This window comes from Castor canadensis, chromosome 9 (assembly GCF_047511655.1).
Source record: "Castor canadensis chromosome 9, mCasCan1.hap1v2, whole genome shotgun sequence".
Classification (NCBI taxonomy): Eukaryota; Metazoa; Chordata; class Mammalia; order Rodentia; family Castoridae; genus Castor; species Castor canadensis.
In genome coordinates, this window is record NC_133394.1 from 100,540,339 (window position 1) to 100,563,013 (window position 22,675).

The window sequence follows — 22,675 nt, forward strand, 5'->3', positions numbered from 1 at the left end:
ATTACACCCCATCCTATCAACTCTCACTCACAACAAACATGACCTACACATACATTTGTGTCCTTTCTCTGCATTATTTTTCTCCTTAGCTCTTATCACTATCCAGGACACAACATTTTTTATCTGGTTTATTAGCTGTTTCCCAAATAATTAGAATCCAAGATCAACAGAGGAAGAGATTTATTTTTATCTGTTTTATTTATTGCTGTGCTCCCAACACTAAAACAGTGCTAGGTGCAAATACTTGTTGACTGAATAAAATGAGATCTTTCTTTTCTTAGAGATCTATATTTCTTATCTTCCTTTTCTTAGAGACCATTGTTCCAATCTTCCACTTGTCCAGATAGACTTCATTCTCCATCATTTTTATTAACAAAGCATACTTTTTTTATGATATTTGAAGTGTCTTGTTTTTTTCTTTCTTTTTTTTTTAATTTTATTATTCATATGCGCATACAAGGCTTGGGTCATTTCTCCCCTCTGCCACCACCCCCTCCCTTACCACCCACTCCACCCCCTCCCTCTCCCCCCTACCCCCTCAATACCCAGCAGAAACTATTTTGCCCTTATTTCTAATTTTGTTGTAGAGAGAGTATAAGCAATAATAGGAAGGAACAAGGGTTTTTGCTGGTTGAGATAAGGATAGCTATACAGGCCATTGACACACATTGATTTCCTGTGCACGTGTGTTACCTTCTAGGTTAATTCTTTTTGATCTAACCTTTTCTCTAGTCCTGGTCCCCTTTTCCTATTGGCCTCAGTTGCTTTTAAGGTATCTGTTTTAGTTTCTCTGCGTTGAGGGCAACAAATGCTAGCTACTTTTTTAGGTGTCTTGCCTATCCTCACCCCTCCCTTGTGTGCTCTCGCTTTTATCATGTGCTCAAAGTCCAATCCCATTGTTGTGTTTGCCCTTGATCTAATGTCCACATATGAGGGAGAACATACAATTTTTGGTCTTTTGGGCCAGGCTAACCTCACTCAGAATGATGTTCTCCAATTCCATCCATTTACCAGTGAATGATAACATTTCATTCTTCTTCATGGCTGCATAAAATTCCATTGTGTGTAGATACCACATTTTCTTAATCCATTCGTCAGTGCTGGGGCATCTTGGCTGTTTCCATAACTTGGCTATTGTGAATAGTGCCACAATAAACATGGGTGTGCAGGTGCCTCTGGAGTAACCTGTGTCACAGTCTTTTGGGTATATCCCCAAGAGTGGTATTGCTGGATCAAATGGTAGATCAATATCTAGCTTTTTAAGTAGCCTCCAAATTTTTTTCCAGAGTGGTTGTACTAGTTTACATTCCCACCAACAGTGTAAGAGGGTTCCTTTTTCCCCTCATCCTCGCCAACACCTGTTGTTAGTGGTATTGCTGATGATGGCTATTCTAACAGGGGTGAGGTGGAATCTTAGCGTGGTTTTAATTTGCATTTCCTTTATTGCTAGAGATGGTGAGCATTTTTTCATGTGTTTTTTAGCCATTTGAATTTCTTCTTTTGAGAAAGTTCTGTTTAGTTCACTTGCCCATTTCTTTATTGGTTCATTAGTTTTGGGAGAATTTAGTTTTTTAAGTTCCCTATATATTCTGGTTATCAGTCCTTTTTCTGATGTACAGTTGGCAAATATTTTCTCCCACTCTGTGGGTGTTCTCTTCAGTTTAGAGACCATTTCTTTTGATGCACAGAAGCTTTTTAGTTTTATGAGGTCCCATTTATCTATGCTATCTCTTAGTTGCTGTGCTGCTGGGGTTTCGTTGAGAAAGTTCTCACCTATACCTACTAATTCCAGAGTATTTCCTACTCTTTCCTGTGTCAACTTTATAGTTTGTGGTCTGATATTAAGATCCTTGATCCATTTTGAGTTAATCTTGGTATAGGGTGATATATACATGGATCTAGTTTCAGTTTTTTGCAGACTGCTAACCAGTTTTCCCAGCAGTTTTTGTTGAAGAGGCTGCTATTTCTCCATCGTATATTTTTAGCTCCTTTGTCAAAAACAAGTTGGTTATAGTTGTGTGGCTTCATATCTGGGTCCTCTATTCTGTTCCACTGGTCTTCATGTCTGTTTTTGTGCCAGTACCATGCTGTTTTTATCAAAGCATACTTTTTAAAAATTTCTTTTATTCATATGTGCATACAATGTTTGGGTCATTTCTCCCCTCTTCCCCCCCTCCCCCTCACCTCTTCCCTTTCCCCCTCTCCATTCCTCTCCCCTCCTACCCCTTCACTACCAGGCAGAAACTATTTTGCCCTTACCTCTAATTTTGTTGAAGAGAGAATATAAGCAATAATAGGAAGGACCAAGGGTTTTTGCTAGTTGAGATAAGGACAGCTATACAGTGAGTTTACTCGCGTTGCTTTCCTGTACATGTGTGTTACATTCTAAGTTAATTCTTCTAGAACTAACCTTTTCTCTAGTTCCTGGTCCCCTTCTCCTATTGGCCTCTGTCACTTTAAAGTTTCTGCTAAAATAGTTCCTTTGCATTGAGGACATCAAATCCTATCTTGGTTTTTTTTTTGGGTTTCTTGTCTATCCTCATACTTTCCTTGTGTGCTCTCACCTCATCATGTGATCAAAGTCCAATCCCCTTTTTGTGTTTGCCTTTGATCTAAAGTCCACATATGAGGGAGAACATACTGTTGTTGGTCTTCTGGGCCTGGCTAACCTCACTCAGGATAATGTTCTCCAGTTCCATCCATTTACCTACAAATGAACAAATCATACTTTTATTACATTTTTGGAATACAGTGTGATGTTTCGTTATACACATACAAAGTGGAATGATTAAGCAAGCTAGTTAATGTATTCATCACCTAACTTACTTAACATTTTTAGTGATACATTCGAAATTCACTCTATTTATTTCGAAATGCACAATATACCGTGTTGACTACAGTCACCAGATATACAATAGATCTCAAAACTTATTTCTCCTGTGTAGCTGAAAGAGGTACTTTCTGTCCAGCAACTTCTCATTCTCTTGCTTTCCTAAGTTCCCTCACACACATACACACCTCTAGTGTCATTTTCCTCTCTATGGATTTAAACATTTTTTAGATTTCACATATAAGTGAGCTTGTGCAGCATTTGTTTTTCTATGCCTGGCTTATTTAGTTTAGTATAATGTCCTCTATGTTCATCCATGTTGCCCCAAATGGCAGAATTTGGTTCATTTTTTTAAGGCTGAAGAGAATTCCATTGTATATACAGCACATTTTCCTTATTCCTTCATCTGATGATGGGCACCTAGGTTGATTCTATATCTTGTCTATTATGAATAATGCTGCAATAAATATAGGAGTGCAAATAATCTCTTAAACAAATTGATTTCAATACACTTGGCTATATTCTAGAAGTAGGGTTACTGAGTCATATAATAGTTGAATTGTTTTGAAGAATTTAAACTTTTTTCTATGATAGTTGCACTAATTTATATTCCCATCAACAATACACAAGGTGTCCCTTTCTTCCTCATCCTCAATACTAGGTAAAGTTTTGCCAATTTTGTTGATCTTTTACAAAAATAAATAAAACTGTTAAAAACATATATATATATATATATAAGAAAATCTACTAGGGAAAATAAAAAATAAAATAATTTAAAGACTAACTCTTAGATACGATTTTTCTATTGCTCTTCCAGTCTCATTTCATTTATTTATATTCTGATCTTTGCTATTTCCTTTTGTCTTCTAACTTTGAGCTAAGTTTGTTATTTTTTTCTTCTTTTTCATGGTATAATGTTAAATTTTTTATATGATGTTTATATAATATTAAATTCTTTTCTGACATAGGCATTTACTACTATAAATTTCTCTTTTGCAGCTGCTTTTTGGTACAGTTTTGGTATACTGTGTTTCAATTTTTGTCTCAGACTATTTTTTATTTCTTCTGTTACCCATTAGTTGTTTAGGAGTATTTTGTTTAATTTTTTTACATATCTGTAAATTTTCTAAGATTTTTCCTTTTTTCAAATTATAGTTTAAAGATATCATGATTGGAAAAGATATTCTATATGAGCTCAACCCTCTTAAATTTGTTGATTTCTATTGTGGTACAATGTTTTATCCATCTTGCAGAATGTTCCATGTACCTCTGAGAAGAAAGCATATTCTGCTGTTATTTCTATTTATTGGTCAAACTTCTTATTTTGTTCATTAATTTTTCCCAAATTTCATTTAGTTTTCTATCCATACTTTTTTGTACTTCTCTGCATTTCCTTAAGCATATTATTCTGAACTTATTGTCAATCATTTCTTCAGGTTGAAATCTTCATTTCTTTAGGTTGCATATTAAAGCTTTATTAGGTCCTTTTGGTGGTACCTTATTTCCCTGATTTTTCATAAGCCTTCTTCTGTCCTTCCATTTGTGCCTGTGCATTTGGAGAAATAGCTACCTCTTCCAGCCTTTGTTGGTGTTCTTTGGTGGTTGTAGACCTTCACTGTTTAGTCTAGCCTGTGATTTTGGTCAGAATAGTTGCTAATGACCCTAGGTAGGTAGACCTTGCTGCTATGTTCTCTACTTGGGCTAGATTGTAACCTCTGTTGTGTGGTTGAGTAGAACTGCTAGTTGTGCTCTGTAGTTCAGTGAGACCAATGGTTAGACTTTGCAATAAGGCAGAGGTAGGTATTGGCTTGGATCTGTAGTTGCCTTTGTTTGGGTAGTGTTATATATTTTCTTCCCTGTCTAATCAGTACTGCATTTGGGGATCTGTAGTTGGGCAGGACCAGGTTCTAGGTTCAGAGGTTGGACAAGTTTCCCTGGGATCACTACTCAATCAGTTGACCAAGGGTGGTCCAGAACAGAAACTATGGTCCTTCAGATGGATATAGATTGGGCTTGCTTCCTGTCCTAGGATAGCAATGAGCAGAGTAACAAGGCTTGATTCTTTGAAAGAAAAAGCAGTTCAGATGCTTTCTTCTACACATGTTCATTGACTTCTTGTCTTACTTCCTATCTTGGCAAGACCTTTTCCAAAGACCAAGGGTTTGGCTGTGTTTATGCCCAGCAGCTGGATCCACATGGTGTCAAATGTTCCCTCCTAGAGGAAGAACACATCAACTTATTTCTTTCCCTGGGGAAGGGGTAAGGAGACCCCCTAGGTCTGGATGAGGAATCTCGCCAGAGATTTTTGGGTTGGAAGACCCATTTTCCATGGTTCTTGACCCAGGATGTGTTGGTTTACTTCTCTAGTGGTGCTCCTCTGGTGGCAAGCCTTCACCAAGGACACACTGTTTATTGCTAGCTCCAACCCAGTTCTTTGTTTTTAACTAACTACAAATGGTCTAGCCCTGCTGTTACCCTCAATATTTCCTATAGGATGAGACAAGAGGGAAACTCTTGTGAAGGAATCCAGAAAGGTAGGGAAACTACACTTCTCACCTCCAAATCTTTCCCCGCACTGTAAAAGTTGTAGGCCCCACAGAATCCTCTGTGTGTTGTCTTGTGATGGCCTTGTGCAAGGATGACACAGTCAAAGTGAGAATCTACTCCTTTTACCCTGCTTCTTGTATCCTCAGCTCTGTGGTTCCAAGGCAGTGTCTCAGCCTCAATCCTGAGTTTTGGAATATTATGAGGATATTTTTGTTTGTGAATGGTTGCCAGTTGGATTTCTGTGGGATGGGGAGCTGAACTGAAGAATTTCTATTTGATCTTGCTGATTATATTCTTGTCCATCATTTTTTATAAAACACTTTTACTCTATTTCAAACTCATTTGTGCTCTCTTTTCCACTGTTTCTGACAGTCCCAAATATGGAAGAATCTCTCTCTCTCTCTCTCTCTCTCTCTCTTTCTTTCTCCCTCCCTCCCTATTCTTCTCCCCCTCCCTTTTCCCCTCTCCACATAGGCAATTAAATGCTCCTAGAGAAAATATTCTAACAGAGAAAATTGGTTCAGGTGACAAAGCTAATAGTTTGTTCTTGCTATTATTCTCAGCTGATGACTCTGTTTCCTAGTTTTGAAGGAAAATAGAAACCATTAAAAAGGAATTTCCTCTCCCCAACTTCCAGCACCAAGTATGCATGCCTGTATTCATCCTTCAGCTCAGGTCTTAACAGACAAGATTCCTCTCCTCTAGGGTAATCCCTCCTCCTCTGCTCAGGTTTCTATTCTCACTGACCTTTTGGGAAAGTTTATGCTAACAATTATTTCCTTTCTCTTTTTTGTAGTTAACATTTATCTTGCAATTGAAAATTTTTATTCAGATGTCTTAAATTAGAGGAAGAATCTTTCTTTATCCAGCTTTCTTACCTCCAGCTAGTATCCATCTTATTGCTTTACCATCAAATATTTGGGGAAAAAATGCCTATTATCTCAATTTTCTCACCACCTACTAATTCTTCAAATTATTTCAATACAGTTTTTGCCCTATTTCTTCACCAAAATAGCTCTTTCTAATCTTTTTAATGACAAGCCAATGATATCCATGTTGTTAAAATCTAACACATATGTCCTATTCTTTTTTGACCTGTTAACACTATTTAATAATGCTTATACTCCTTTTTGTTGAAATATCATATCTTGGTTTGTAATGATTTCTGGCCCAACTTCCTCTTCCCATTCCATATGCAGTTAATTATTTCATGTAAAATTCCATATGTTTTGCCTTCATAAATATATCTTCATTGCCATTTCTCCATTGTTTTCATTCTCTCTCTTATTCCTGCCTTCCTTCCCTACCACCCAACTGCAGTAGCCATCTTTATAATCTCCTCATTTTTACTCTTATGCTCTTATAGTGCTTTAGTAAATTGAAAGCCTGAAAGATTTATGACAAGATGTTAATCTAATCACAACAAATCCCTCCTTAAAGTGCTTCAGAGCCTTTCTTTTTGACTTTAAGTTACAAAGTACAGTAGAAATACCTGTATACCCATGTTTATGACAGCACTATTCACAATAACTAAGCTATAGAATCATACTAGTCACTCATAAACCAATGAAAGGATAAGTAAAATGCGTACATATGTATGTAAATATGTACATACACACACAACGGGGTGCTAGTCAGTCATAAAGAATGAAATTATGTCTTTTTTGGCAAAATGGGTAGAACTAGAAATCACCACGTTAAGCCAAAGAAGCCAGACTCAGAAAGACAAATACCACATATTTCTCTCAAATGTAGTAGAATCTAGACCCAAAAATGGAAAAAAAATGATGTTAATGTAAAAGAGGACTGTTGGGGAGCCAGTGGGCATGGAGTGGGTGAAAAGACAGGATGATGGGAGGAGGTGAATATGATTGAAGTACATTACTACATGTTTAAAAAATAAAATAGTGAGGTATAAAAGGTTGAATATAGTGCAAATACTGTCTATAAATGTATGCAAATGGAAAAATTAGACCTCAGGAATAGGGGAAGTGGGGATAAAGGAAAATGATGGCAAGGATGAATTCAAGTATGATATATTTGATATAGTATAGAACTTTTGTAAATGCCACAATGTACTCCCACCACAATAAAAAAGTAGAATAATGACACCCATTAAAAATTGTAAAAAAAAAAAAAACAGGTGGATAAGAAAGAGTAATGGAGGGGGTGAACATAATAAAGTACTTTATATGCACATTAATACATGCTAATAAAAATAACTTCTAAACAAGACCAAGAGGGCTTCACAAGGAATGTCTTCTCCTATTTCAGCCTCATCACATACCCTTGCCCCCTTTCTCTCTTCATCCCCCTCTCTACCTTTTAGATCTGTGCACATGCATGTCTCCTTCATGCCACAGAGCATTTGCCGTACTGTTCCCTCTGCTACAGTGCATCTTATTATCACTTTCTTTTTCATGTTAACCCCTTTACCTTAACATATCAACTCAACTACACTTTGTGGGAAGGAAACTTTCCTATCCTACCTGAATAGTTAAATGCTCCTATTGTGTGTTTCTACAAAACACAGTTGTAATTTTGCATTCATTTTGGGCTTTTAAAAATATTTTTTAACCTAAACTTCAATTCTATGAGCATAGGTCTCATTCATTTTTGGTCATAATTGTATCACCTGAAACTCAGGAAGTTTAACAGATGAGACCATACTTTTAACCTCTACATGTATATCTGTTTGCTTAATCTTTCTTATTCCAAGAGAGAGTTAAAGGAGCAAAAGCTCCCTTAAAATTCAGCAAGAAAACTTAAATTAGAAGTAGGTGACTAAAAGGAAAAGGAAACCAACAGTCAGACCATAAAATACAGTCAAGCTAAAAATATCCAGAAGATGCATTTGGAATTTTCTATTTATATTACCACAAATGCTAATATCATATTTCTTTGTATGGCTAAACTATTATTAAGTCATGCATGACATATCTCATCAAACTAATAAAAAAAACTCAAAGACACTGAACTAGAAATAATGTGACCATTCCGTATGAATGAGTGCTAGTCTTTCTAAAAAATCACTGCACCTTAAGGTTTATCACAAAATCCTAACTGAAAGAAATATTATGCCAATGGCTCAAGCCTGTAATCCTAACTACTCAGAAGGTTAAGATAAAGAGGATTGTGGTTTGAAACCAGTCCTGGCAAGTAGTTTGTGAGACCCTGTCTCCAAAGTAACCAGAACAAAATAGACTGAAGATGTGGCTCAAAAGGTAGAGCAACTGCTTTGCAAGCAAAAAGGTCTGAGTTCCAACTTCAGCCCCACTAAAAAAAAAAAAAGAAAAGAAACATTATTTAAACTATAGTCTGGCTGTATGGTCTATGTACCAATTTCCTTTTTTTGTTCTTGTGGAAAAAAGATGATTACAATGATTTTCCTCCTGAATTAAATTAAAGTTAACAATTTCAAATGTATTTGTTTTGGTTCCAGGGTGATTCTGGTGGACCTCTGGTTTATGATAATCGTGACATCTGGTACATTGTAGGTATAGTAAGTTGGGGACAATCATGTGCTCTTCCAAAAAAGCCTGGAGTCTATACAAGAGTGACTAAGTATAGAGACTGGATTGCCTCCAAAACTGGTATCTAGAGTGGTTGGTCCATGAGTTACTTTTATGGTAAATGGAACTGAAACACCTGCATACTGAATTTCATTATTTAAATTCATGTGGATTAAATCAGTGTTTTTGATAGATGTCAAGAAACTCTTCATATCTAGACCAATCTAATATCATGAGGTGTCCTTTGTGCATATATGACCAAACTCTATCATGAGTGAAGAAGACACAGCAAATGACAGGTAGCACTGATTCCTCACAATGGAAAGTGTGATACTTCTCAATAAGATGAATACCTGTAAGTGCTTTCCCTTAGTGGAAGATGGGTAACATCATTTTCTACAGGATATGAAGAGGTTGCCAGGCTGCCACAATCTTACCTCATGTGACACCTAGAACATCAGGGATTCTTGCAAAAATCAAACGACAATCTTCCCTGAGGATTCAGAACTTTGATATTGTAGAACTGAAGACTGGACATCCAATGACTAGAGTGGATGAGTACAGGATCAGCACTATAACTTGAACTCTACCCTGGGTTTATATCTAACAGTACAGAACATTATCATTAACCTCAGGAGTTGCCATTTGTTGAAATGTATCTGAACTTGGCATTAATACTGTGTTATACACTCAAGCTCTAGCTTCGGAAAGTATACTGTGCAACTAAGAAACATTTCTGATTTATTCTTTAACAGCATCTTGCCATCCATATATCAATTACAACTAGCACAGAAAGGAGAAAAAGAAGACTTGGAGCACTTTTCAAGGAATATGAGAAGATTGAAAAAAAGGGGGATGAAGGCAGAGTTGATTTCAAATGATTAGTAGCAGAACAAAATACTCTTAATTTTCTGAGGGAATGAGTTCTCTAATTATTTATTTAGAAAAATCTATCTGTATCAGCATATGGCAACTGGTACTTTTGTATGTCTTCAGGTTTCTGACAGGTCAGATGTCTATCACAATGTCAGGTTGGGGGTGTTTAGTATGAAACACCTAAATAGTGCCTTGCATATACTAAGCACTAAATAAAAGTAAACAAATGCCTCAGCAAGTTTTAAGGTAAATGAACAATATTTTGTCAGATGAATGAATGACCTTGAGACTTAAATAAACTGATGTTGAGCATAGTATTAGAACGCATAGACTCTCTGTGAATCAGGCTACTGGAACTTGAACCTTGTTTCTGCCACATATAAACTGTTTTGTGGTACAAATTACCTAATGTCTCTATTCATTAGCTCTTTTATTTCTACAATGGGGATAAAAATGATACTACCTCAGATAGCTATCTTGAAGATTGAATGAATCAATACAAGTAAAGACCTTGCAGCAGTATATGCACTTATTAAGTTCTCAAGATGAATAAGCTACTGTACTCATCACTAATGTGCTTTGGACCCAATAAAACATACTATAGGTTTTAAAAAAATTGTCCCTTGCTTCTTTCAAATAATGTAATTGATTTCAAAATACTTTAAATGACATTGTAAAAAAAATTGGGTGTGTTAGATTTTCAGAATTACTTTTATGTCTCCTTAATATACTTTGAAACATGTCTGCTTATAGACAATTAGACATAGGATGGTTTGTCACCATAATCTTGACTACAGATATCTATTCTGAATTCATTTCCAGTTCTAATATGTGAGACCTAGATTTGTTGCTCTGATTTTTCAGAGGAAAATCTGACCTATCCATTTCTTTAATGACTGAAAGTTTTGTTAGTTTACATGTGCTGTGTATGTGTTTATATGTAAAATACATGAGAAAGATAAATGTAGCTTTAATTGTTATTGTTTACAACTCAATAAAATATCATAAGCACAGACGGGTCATGTATCCACACCTCCTTTTCAAAAAGGAAATGTCAAATTTCTGAGTTGATGATTAACAATAAATAACATCAGAGAAAGTAAAGTATAATTTATATTCTCATACTTCCTTAATTTAAATTCTTATAATCCACATATAACACAGAACTATCTAAAGCTTTCTAAAGAACATTCAGCATGGTAAAGATGAGCCTGATAGATGTTGTATTTATTTTTTTAATATTTAAACAAAACACATCTTTTGGTAAATGCAGGAAAGCAAATTTGTCAATCAAAAAAATCACTTTCCTCTTTATAAGCTCTATAATAATTGATGCACGTTTTTGTGTAATTTTATTTGTATTTCATAAGACTTTGATAACTTTTGTGAATAAGTGTCTGTGAAACTATGCATGCTATATAAATATTTCCATATTTAATTAAATTCAATGACATTTTAGCACTGGTGAGAATAATAAACACAAAGGACCATAAGGAAATATAAGAACTTGAAAAGTGGATTTTTAAGTAGGATTTATTTATCTTATTTGGAGTTTGGTATTTGAGCCATTGAATATGTTATAGCAATCATGTAATATCTTTTACCTCATGTTTTCCATCTGACAAATGGGACACTAATCTGTCTACTTCACAGTATTGTTGTGAGACTTTCTCAATGAATATGAAGTTGAAAAGTCAAAGAATATTTAAAACTTGTTCAAAAAAATGCAAACTGTATTGTAAAAGGATATCAATACAAATGATAATGAAAACAAGGCTTTGCTTCCTGTGTGATGATAACTGTGACTTTACTAAGCCCCATAATTTTTCAAACTCATTGTTTTAAAAGACAGCTCAAATCCATTAGGTTGATGATAAATAACACAAAACATAATCTTTACATATTATGGGATTTTCTTTTTTGTAGTACTGGGGTTTGAACTCAGGGCCTACACCTAGAGCCACTCCACCAGTCTTTTTTTTCTATGAAGGATTTTTTTTTTTTTTTGAGATAGGGTCTCGTGAACTATTTGCCTGGGTTGGCTTCAAACTGTGATCCTCCCGATTTCTGCCTCCTGAGTAGCTAGGATTACAGGTGTGAGCCACAGGCACCTGGCACAGAATCTTAACAAAATTTTGGGTGCTGCAAAAACTGAGTTAATTTGCGATGTTAGAGTAAGATTAGACAAAAATTCTTGATAATAATTAAGCATTGCTCTACCTTCAAGATCAACAACAATAAGAACAACAAAAATATATTAACACAAATTTACTCTTCCCACTGGATAAACCTATTTTTTTTAATTTGTTAAAATATTTATTTGAAAGAGGGAGGACATGTGTTGGCATTCCTTTCTTCATGCAATCATGGAAATGAAAATTAAACTTTTCACAAATGATTGAAATCAATGCCAGAATCATAGTTGTTAGAGCTGGGTGTCTAAAGCAACCATTTTTTGAGTAATTTGATATTAATGGCAAGTAAACTTCTGCAAGGTTATCTAATGGGCTGTAGCCAATGTGGGAACAGAATCCAGTCCAGTCCTGTCTCCACTATTGTGCAAGTTCAGCAGCCAGGAAAATTGTAATTCTAGAAGTCACAGAAATTAAATGCCCACTACCAAACCATTACTATTCCTTAAAAAAAATTAAATATGAGGTAAGCTAAATTCACATTATGTTCAGCAAAGTATATTGTGGGATGAAACTAGTTTCATGATTATGATAGCAATTTGATTAAAACTATATTTAACTACACTTAAGAAATGAAGGTTGATTTGGGTATAGACAAAACTCCTTGCTAACCTAACTAAGCTGGAAGGTTGTAATATTCCATCGAAAGTATACCCCTTCCCCAAATTCATATCTTATTCCTTCCTTCCTTTCACTGGCTGCACTAAGCTTTATAAGCCTTGATATGCTTCAAATAACAAATGTATACCATATTTTAAGATGAAAAGCAGCAAAAGATAATGAACCTTATTAAAATGCCAAATCATTTTTTCTCTTTGATGTTTTTGATGAATCATTAGAAAATCTGTTTGACAGACAAGCAAAACTATAGAAGCCTCCAATGTACAGAAAACTAAGTGTTGAATAAGCTATTTTTATAAATGCTTACAATTGTAACTATTGTATTGGTTTTGATATTTTCCTTGCACTAATGAGGTAACCAATAAGAAACAAGGAAAAATGCAATTATATCACACAATTTATAAAGAGAAATATAACTTTGCTTACAACTGCTTCAAACTGTCAGATGAAATAGTAATCTCTCTACCTTATGATGTTTTGTTTGTTTTTGTTGAATCCCAAGGTACAAAAGTCAGAAAATATCTAAAATCTGCTCAAAAAGTGCAAAGTATAGAGGGATTCAAGATGGTGGTTTGCTCACAGCTCTGGACTCTGGAAGGAGCTCCACAAACCCAAAGGATGTGGAAACTGAGGGCACTGGAAAGACACATCCCAAGCCCCACTGGCAGTAAGAAGCAGAACTCTGCCTGAATCTAAAATAAGTAAAGCAACAGAACACATGGAGAAATGTTTGCAGTTTGCACTTCCCACAGCACACCAGAGCTGAGCCCCAGAACTGAGTGGGCAGACATAATGATGCAAGAAAGAATAAACCCTTTTGACCAAGCAGACCAGTAAACAAGGAATAGACAAAAACACCCCACACCTCTCAATATTAACACAATGTCAGTGGCTTCAATTCCCCAATCAAAAGACATATAATAGCAAACTGGGTTAAAATACAAGATCCAACCATATGTTGCTTGCAAGAGATTCATCTCACTGAAAAATAAGTAAATAAATAAATACTGACTTACAGTCAAAGGGTGAAAAAAAAGTTTCCAAGCAAATGGACCCAATAAACAGGCCACAGTAGGTATACTCTTACCTAACAAAGCTGACTTTAAACTGAAATCAGTCAGAAAAGAGAATGAATTTCACTTCTTGTTAATTAAAGGAAAAATTCATCAATAATGAATAGCAATTCTTAATAAATGTGCACCAAACATAGGGGTACCCAACAATACTTCAAAAAAAAAAAAAAAAAACAATAGACCTAAGAGCACAGATAGATCCTAACACAGTGATAGTGGGAGACTTGAATATCCTACTGTCACTAAAGTCTTCCAGGCAAAGATCAACAAAGAAACTTCAGAACTAATACACATGTTAGACCAAATGTACATAATAGACATCTACAGAGTATTTCACCCATGAAATACACATTTTTTTCTGCAGCTCGTGGAACTTTCTCCAAAATAGATGATATTTTAGGACACAAAGCAAGTCTCAAAAAATTTAAGAAAATTGAAATAACCCCCTGTATTATATGAGATTACAACAAAATAAAACTAGACCTCAACAACAAAAGAAACCACAGAAAATATTCAAAAACATGGAGATTGAACACACTGCTGAATGACCAGTTGGCAATCAAAGAAATAAGGGAAGAAATCAAAAAGTTCCTAGAATCTAATGAAAATGAAAATACAACCTACTATAATCTGTGGAACACAGAAAAGCCCATGCTAAGGGGAAAGTTAATAGCAATAAGTGCCTACATTAAAAAAAAAAAACAAAGACTTCTCAAATAAACCTAATGATGTACCTTAAGCTGCTAGAAAAACAAGAACAAACCAAACCCAAAGGTAGAAGACTGAGAGAAATAATAAAGATTAGGGCTAAAAGAGGAGAGGAGACAAGAGGAGGAGGGGAGGAGATCGATGAGATCAAGACCAAAAAAAACCCCAAAAATTGATGAAATAAAAAGTTGGTTCTTTGAAAAGATTAATGAAATCAACAAACCCTTAGCCAACACACCAAACAGAGGATGCAAAAGATCCAAATGACTAAAATCAAAGATGAAATAGGGAAAAAATCACAAATGCTAACCAAATCCAGAGGATCATTACAGAATACTTTCAAAACTTAGGTTCAAGTAAACTGGAAAATCTAGATGAAATGGACATTTTTTTAGATGCATGTAACCAACTAAAATTGAGCAAAGAAGATATTAATCACCTAAGTAGAACAATTACAAGCAATGAGATTGAAGCAGTAATGAAGAGCATCCCTACCAAGAAAAGCCTAGGACCTGACGGATTCATGGCCAAATTTTACCAAACCTTTACAGAACAACTAATATCAATACTCCTCAAATGTTTCCAGAAAATAGAAAGGGAAGGAACACTATCAAACTCATTCTATGAAGCCAGCATTACACTCATTCCAAAACTCAATAAAGATGCAACAAAAAATAGAATTATAGACCAATATCCTTAATGAATAAAGACACAAAGATTCTCAACAAAATACTGGCAAACAGAATTCAACAACACATTAAAAAGGTCATACACCATGACCAAGTTGGTTTAATTCCAGGGATGCAAGGATGGTTCAACATATGTAGATCTACAAATGTAATACAGCATATAAACAGAAGCAAGTACAAAACCACATGATCCTCTAAATAGATGCAGAAAAGGCCTTTGACAAAATTTAACATCCTTTATGATAAAACCTCTGAAGAAACTAGGAATGGAAGGACCGTTCCTCAACATAATAAAGGCTATATATGAAAAACCTATAGCCAACATTATACTAAATGGAGAACAACTGAAACTATTCTCCTTAAAGTCAGGAACAAGACAGGGATGCTCATTTTCTCCCCTCTTGTTCAATACAGTTTTGGAATTTTTAGCCAGAGCAATAAGACAAGAACAAGAAATAACAGGGATTTAAATAGGGAAGGAAGAACTCAAACTATCTCTATTTGCAGATGACATGATCCTGTACCTAAAAGGCCCTAAAAAATATACCAAAAACTTAGAAATCATAAAATCTTTTGGAAAAGTAGCAAGATAAAAAATTAATATACAGAAACCAGTAGCTTTCTTATATACTAACAATAAACAGACTGAGAAAGAAATCAGGGAAACAATCCCATTTACAATAGCCTCAAAAACAATAAAGTATCTTGGAATAAATTTAACAAAGGAAACCAAAGATCTTTAAAATGAAAATTATAAACCACTGAAGAGAGAAATTGAAGAAGACATCAGAAGATGGAAAAACCTCCCATGATTATGAATTGATAGAATCAACATTGTGAAAATGACCATACTACCAAAAGCAGTCTACATGTTCAATGCAATCCCTATCTAAATTCCAATGACATTTCTCACAGAGATAGAAAAATCAATCCTAGAATACATATGGAAACACAAAAGACCTCAAATAATCAAAGCCATTCTGAGCAAAAGGTCCAATGCTAGAGGCATCACAATACCCAATTTCAAACTATACTGCAGAGTCATAACAATAAGAACAGCATGATATTGGCACAAAAGCAGACAGGAAGACCAATAGATTAGAACAGAAGAGCCAGACATAAACCCACATAGGTACAGCCCACTGATCTTTGACAAAGGAGCCCAAAATACACGATGGAGAAAAGACAGCCTGTTCAACAAATTTTGTTGGCAAAACTGTATATCCACATGTGGAAGATTGAAACTAGATCCTGTCTTCACCCTGTACCAAAGTCATTCAAAGACCTTAATATAATTCCTGAAACTTTGAAACAACTACAGGAAGTAGTAGGAAATACACTGTAACAAATAGGCATAGAGAACGACTTCCTAAACAGAACTCAAAAGGCTCAACATCTAAGAGAAAGAATGAACAAATGGACTGCATCAAACTAAAAAGCTTTTGCATAGAAAAAAGTCACTAGACTCAAGAGAATGCCCACAGAATGGGAGAAAAAAATGCCAGCTATTCATCAGATAAAGAACTAATGTACAGAATCTACAAGGAACTCAAAAAACTCAACCTCCAAAGCATCAACATCCCAATGGAGAAAATGGGCACATGAATTAAATAGGGAATTCTCAAAGGAAGAGGTAACAAATGGCCAGTAAATATATGAAAAATTGCTCAAATTCTCTGGCAAATCAAAACTACACTAAGATTTCATCTCACCTCAGTTAGAATAGTCATATTCTAAGGCAAAAACAACAAATGCTGGTGCAGATGTGGTGAAGCAGGAATGTTTATACACTGTTGGTGGAAATGAAAACTAGTACAACCATTATGGAAAGCAGTATGGGGATTTCTCAAAAATCTAAAGTTAGAACTGCCATTTGATCCAGTGATAATACTCCTGGGCATCTACCCAAAAGAAGGTAAGTCAGGATTCAGTAGAGACACCTGTACACTGATGTTCATCACAACACTATTTACAATAGCCAAGATTTGGAAACAACCCAGTTTTCTCAATTACTGCAGGTTCATTAGCTTAAGCCATAGAGTTATCCAGTGAGTATGTTGTCCATAAGTCACGGTTTTCCTGTGAACTATTTTTTTCCTGTGAAATAGAACTATTTTTGTGCATTTTGTTCCATTGTAAGAACCTGTGTTCCCAACTGTTATTTAAAAATATAATCTTGAAAGTAAAGAGTTCATACTGTTTGATCATTTTTCCCTTTCTCTTCCAAACCCAGGTAGACTCTATTAAAGATACTTAGATGCCCTCTTCCTAAATATTTCTAGGAGAGAAATTTCATAAAAACACAGAATTTCCATCTTAATGGTTTTAATAGCAACTGTGTTTAAATCTTTCTTTTTAGATGTAGGTAAAGATCCTTGAAATCTTGGAATAACTTCTTAAGTCCACTGACTAGTATTTCTCCTACAAGTAATAATTCTTAGGAAAAGAGCAGTAGAAGGTTGAATGAACAAGTGGATATGCACTGTGAGGAAAAAGACAGCATAAAAGGGAAGAGGATACATAAACTGAACTAATTTATATTCTTACCAACAGGGAATAAGGGTTCCTTTTCCCCTGCATCCTCACCAATATTTATTGTTTTCATTTTCTTGGTGATAACCATGGTGACTGAGATGAGAAATCAGTATATAGGTTAGTCAAAAAAATCAAAATAAAACTTCCATATGGCCCAGCCATTCCATTTCTGGGTACACACCTGAAAGAATAAAAGTCAGTTTACTATAAAGCTACATTCTTTGTTGCTGCACTATTCACAACAGCAAAATTATTAAATCAGCCTAGGTACTCATCAATGGAAGAATCAATAAAGAAAATATGGTATAGAGTTTTACTTAGTCATAAAGAATAATGAAGTTGTCTCATTTGCTGGAAAAATGGATTGAACTGGAGGTCATTATGCAAAGTGAAATAAGCCAGTCACATAAAGATAAGTATCATATATTTTCTTTCATATGTGATATCGGGGTAGAGTATGAAAGTAAGATGAGAACTACCAGGAATGTGGAAAGGGAAGCGAAATGGAGGAGGAGGGAGGGAGAATAAGAAAGAGTAAAAGAGTTGGTGAATATGATCAAAGTACATTGTATGTAGGAAATATAATGAAACCCTTACTTTATACAATTAATATGTACTGATAAAATGTTACCCAATAAAGGGGAAAAAGAAACCATTGAAAATGCAAATGTTAAGCCAAAGCTACCTGACGAAAAGTTTCAGAGAAAAAAATTGCTGTACTTCAGAATAAAGTTTTTTTAAGAACTTAAGGAAATGGGTGATTGATTTAACCCCTTTAAAACAATTAAATGAATATTATAACAGATACTTATTGAGGAGGAAAGAATACACAGTTGTACCAAGGTAGCAAAACTATTTTTCTGTTTTATTTTCTAATTTTTGCATGTATTTACACACAGGTTTTACAAACTGGTATAATAACATAAACACATGTATTTTCAACCTGAGATTATACTGTAGATGCCTATATATTTAATGACCATATTTTTGGCTTTGTCATTAGTGTCAGTGGTTATCTTTGAGTAGATATATCAAATAAACATCACAGAAACCTTAACCAGAACATCAGACTAGCCTGCTATCAATTTAACTTTATACCAGGGCCAGCAACTATGAAACATGGCATCCTCTTCTTTCTTGCTCCAGGAACCCTCTAGCACTACATTGAATGAAAACTTTTATGGTCACTGATTCCTTCTTCAACTCTGCCTGTGTCCCATCATGTATGTGATTTCTTTCCCTCTCCAGTATTGTTCTTTGCTCTTCCCCCACTGACTTAGCATCTTCTATCATTCTCTTACCCAGTTGGTTCTACTGAGTCCTCCTTGCTCCCATTTGTTAAAATGTCCCTATGCATTCAACATCCTCACTTGATGATGTTCCCTCATCATCTTACTAAAGTCTGGACGTCACTTTCTAAAACATCATTTCATGTTGTCCACTCAACTATTTCTCCCCAGTTTAACGCTGAGTGAAAATTCTTCCAACTCCCAAATAGAAACTTCAAAATATTTATGTAATCTTCCAACAATTTTTGTTACACAGTAGTATAAAAGGTGGATTTATTTGAGGCTCATCTCTCTATCCATACCACACATTATTCATCCTAATTCTTCCAACCTATTGATTGCTCCTCACATTTATTGAGGAGAAGGCACCTGACTCAAAATAGATCTACCACCCAACCTCCTATCTTTATGATGGTCAATTATAACATCCAAGTAGATGAGCCATACCTGCCATCAATTCTTTGGGCTTATTAATCCAAATTACCTTAAGAAATTTTACTCTAGAAATCTGATTTTCTAATTCATTAAATTTCTCAAAGTCTCTATAATATCATAATATGTTTATCTTTTTTTTTTCATTTTTCTTTTCTTATTCATATGTGCATACAAGGCTTGGGTCATTTCTCCCCCCTGCCCCCACCCCCTCCCTTACCACCCACTCTACCCCCTCTCTCTTCCCCCCCCTCAATACCCAGCAGAAACTATTTTGCCCTTATTTCTAATTTTGTTGTAGAGAGAGTATAAGCAATAATAGGAAGGAACAAGGGTTTTTGCTGGTGGAGATAAGGATAGCTATACAAGGCATTGACTCACATTGATTTCCTGTGCGTGGGTGTTACCTTCTAGGTTAATTCTTTTTGATCAAACCTTTTCTCTAGTTCCTGTTCCCCTTTTCCTATCCTCAGATGCTTTAAGGTATCTGCTTTAGCTTCTCTGTGTTGAGGGCAACAAATGCTAGCTACTTTTTTAGGTGTCTTACCTATCCTCTCCCTTGTGTGCTCTCGCTTTTGTCATGTGCTCATGTGCTCATAGTCCAATCCCCTTGTTGTATTTGCCCTTGATCTAATGTCCACATATGAGGGAGAACATATGATTTTTGGTCTTTTGAGCCAGGCTAACCTCACTCAGAATGATGTTCTCCAATTCCATCCATTTACCAGCGAATGAGAACATTTCGTTCTTCTTCATGGCTGCATAAAATTCCATTGTGTATAGATACCACATTTTCTTAATCCATTCGTCAGTGCTGGGGCATCTTGGCTGTTTCCATAACTTGGCTATTGTGAATAGTGCCACAATAAACATGGGTGTGCAGGTGCCTCTGGAGTAACCTGTGTCACAGTCTTTTGGGTATATCCCCAAGAGTGGTATTGCTGGATCAAATGGTAGATCGATGTCCAGCTTTTTAAGTAGCCTCCAAATTTTTTTCCAGAGCGGTTGTACTAGTCTACATTCCCACCAACAGTGTAAGAGGGTTCCTTTTTCCCCGCATCCTCGCCAACACCTGTTGTTGGTGGTGTTGCTGATGATGGCTATTCTAACAGGGGTGAGGTGGAATCTTAGCGTGGTTTTAATTTGCATTTCCTTTATTGCTAGAGATGGTGAGCATTTTTTCATGTGTTTTCTGGCCATTTGAATTTCTTCTTTTGAGAAAGTTCTGTTTAGTTCACGTGCCCATTTCTTTATTGGTTCATTAGTTTTGGGAGAATTTAGTTTTTTAAGTTCCCTGTATATTCTGGTTATCAGTCCTTTGTCTGATGTACAGTTGGCAAATATTTTCTCCCAGTCTGTGGGTGTTCTCTTCAGTTTAGAGACCATTTCTTTTGATGCACAGAAGCTTTTTAGTTTTATGAGGTCCCATTTATCTATGCTATCTCTTAGTTGCTGTGCTGCTGGGGTTTCGTTGAGAAAGTTCTCACCTATACCTACTAATTCCAGAGTATTTCCTACTCTTTCCTGTGTCAACTTTATAGTTTGTGGTCTGATATTAAGATCCTTGATCCATTTTGAGTTAATCTTGGTATAGGGTGATATACATGGATCTAGTTTCAGTTTTTTGCAGACTGCTAACCAGTTTTCCCAGCAGTTTTTGTTGAAGAGGCTGCTATTTCTCCATCGTATATTTTTAGCTCCTTTGTCAAAGATAAGTTGCTTATAGTTGTGTGGCTTCATATCTGGATCCTCTTCTGTTCCACTGGTCTTCATGTCTGTTTTTGTGCCAGTACCATGCTGTTTTTATTGATATTGCTTTGTAATATAGTTTGAAGTCAGGTATTGTGATACCTCCTGCATTGTTCTTTTGACTGAGTATTGCCTTGGCTATTCGTGGCCTCTTGTGTTTCCATATAAATTTAACAGTAGATTTTTCAGTCTCTTTAATGAATGTCATTGGAATTTCGATGGGAATTGCATTAAACATGTAGATTACTTTGGGGAGTATCGACATTTTTACTATGTTGATTCTACCAATCCATGAGCATGGGAGATCTCTCCACTTTCTATAGTCTTCCTCAATCTCTTTCTTCAGAAGTGTATAGTTTTCCTTGTAGAGGTCTTTCACATCTTTTGTTAGGTTTACACCTAGGTATTTGATTTTGTTTGAGGCTATTGTAAATGGAAATGTTTTCATACATTCTTTTCCAGTTTGCTCATTGTTAGTGTATAGAAATGCTAATGATTTTTCTATGTTGATTTTATATCCTGCCACCTTGCTATAGCTATTGATGATGTCTAGAAGCTTCTGAGTAGAGTTTTTTGGGTCTTTAAGGTATAGGATCATGTCGTCTGCAAATAGGGATATTTTGACAGTTTCTTTACCTATTTGTATTCCTTTTATTCCTTCTTCTTGCCTAATTGCTCTGGCTAGGAATTCCAGTACTATGTTGAATAGGAGTGGAGATAGTGGGCATCCTTGTCTGGTTCCTGATTTTAGAGGGAATGGTTTTAATTTTTCTCCATTAAGTATAATGCTGGCTGTAGGTTTGTCATATATAGCTTTTATAATGTTGAGGAACTTTCCTTCTATTCCTAGTTTTCTTAGAGCTTTTATCATGAAATGATGTTGGATCTTATCAAAGGCTTTTTCTGCATCTATTGAGATGATCAAGTGGTTTTTGTCTTTGCTTCTGTTAATGTGGTTTATTACGTTTATTGATTTTCGTATGTTGAACCACCCCTGCATCCCTGAGATGAAGCCTACTTGGTCTTGGTGAATAATCTTTTTGATGTGTTGCTGAATTCGGTTTGCCATTATTTTATTGAGGATTTTTGCATCAATGTTCATTAAGGAGATTGGCCTATAGTTCTCCTTTTTGGAGGTGTCTTTGCCTGGTTTTGAGATAAGTGTAATACTGGCTTCATAAAATGTGTTTGGCAGTTTTCCCTCCCTTTCTATTTCGTGGAACAGTTTAAGGAGGGTTGGTATCAGTTCTTCTTTAAAGGTCTGATAGAATTCAGCCAAGAATCCATCAGGTCCTGGACTTTTCTTTTTGGGGAGACTCTTGATTGCTGCTTCAATTTCATTTTGTGTTATAGGTCTATTCAGGTGATTAATTTCCTCTTGGTTCAGTTTTGGATGATCATATGTACCTAGAAATCTGTCCATTTCTTTTAGATTTTCAAATTTATTTGAATATAGGTTCTCAAAGTAGTCTCTGATGATTTCCTGGACTTCCATGGTGTTTGTTGTTATCTCCCCTTTTGCATTCCTGATTCTACTAATTTGGGTTTTTTCTCTCCTCATTTTAGTCAGGTTTGCCAGGGGTCTATCGATCTTGTTTATTTTTTCAAAGAACCAACTTTTT

General features: G+C 35.4%; 1 protein-coding gene across 1 annotated transcript in view; it reads left to right on the forward strand.

The window, feature by feature from the left end:
• The window catches only part of LOC109674930 (transmembrane protease serine 11F), a 115,760-nt gene extending 103,711 nt beyond the window's left edge, over nucleotides 1-12,049 (forward strand). Inside the window, exon 11 of the mRNA XM_020151792.2 lies at nucleotides 8,820-12,049. Within this exon, the coding sequence (XP_020007381.1) occupies nucleotides 8,820-8,978 (159 nt within the window). The 3' untranslated portion in view covers nucleotides 8,979-12,049. The remainder of the gene's footprint in view (nucleotides 1-8,819) is intronic.
• The last annotated feature ends 10,626 nt before the right edge of the window (nucleotides 12,050-22,675 follow it).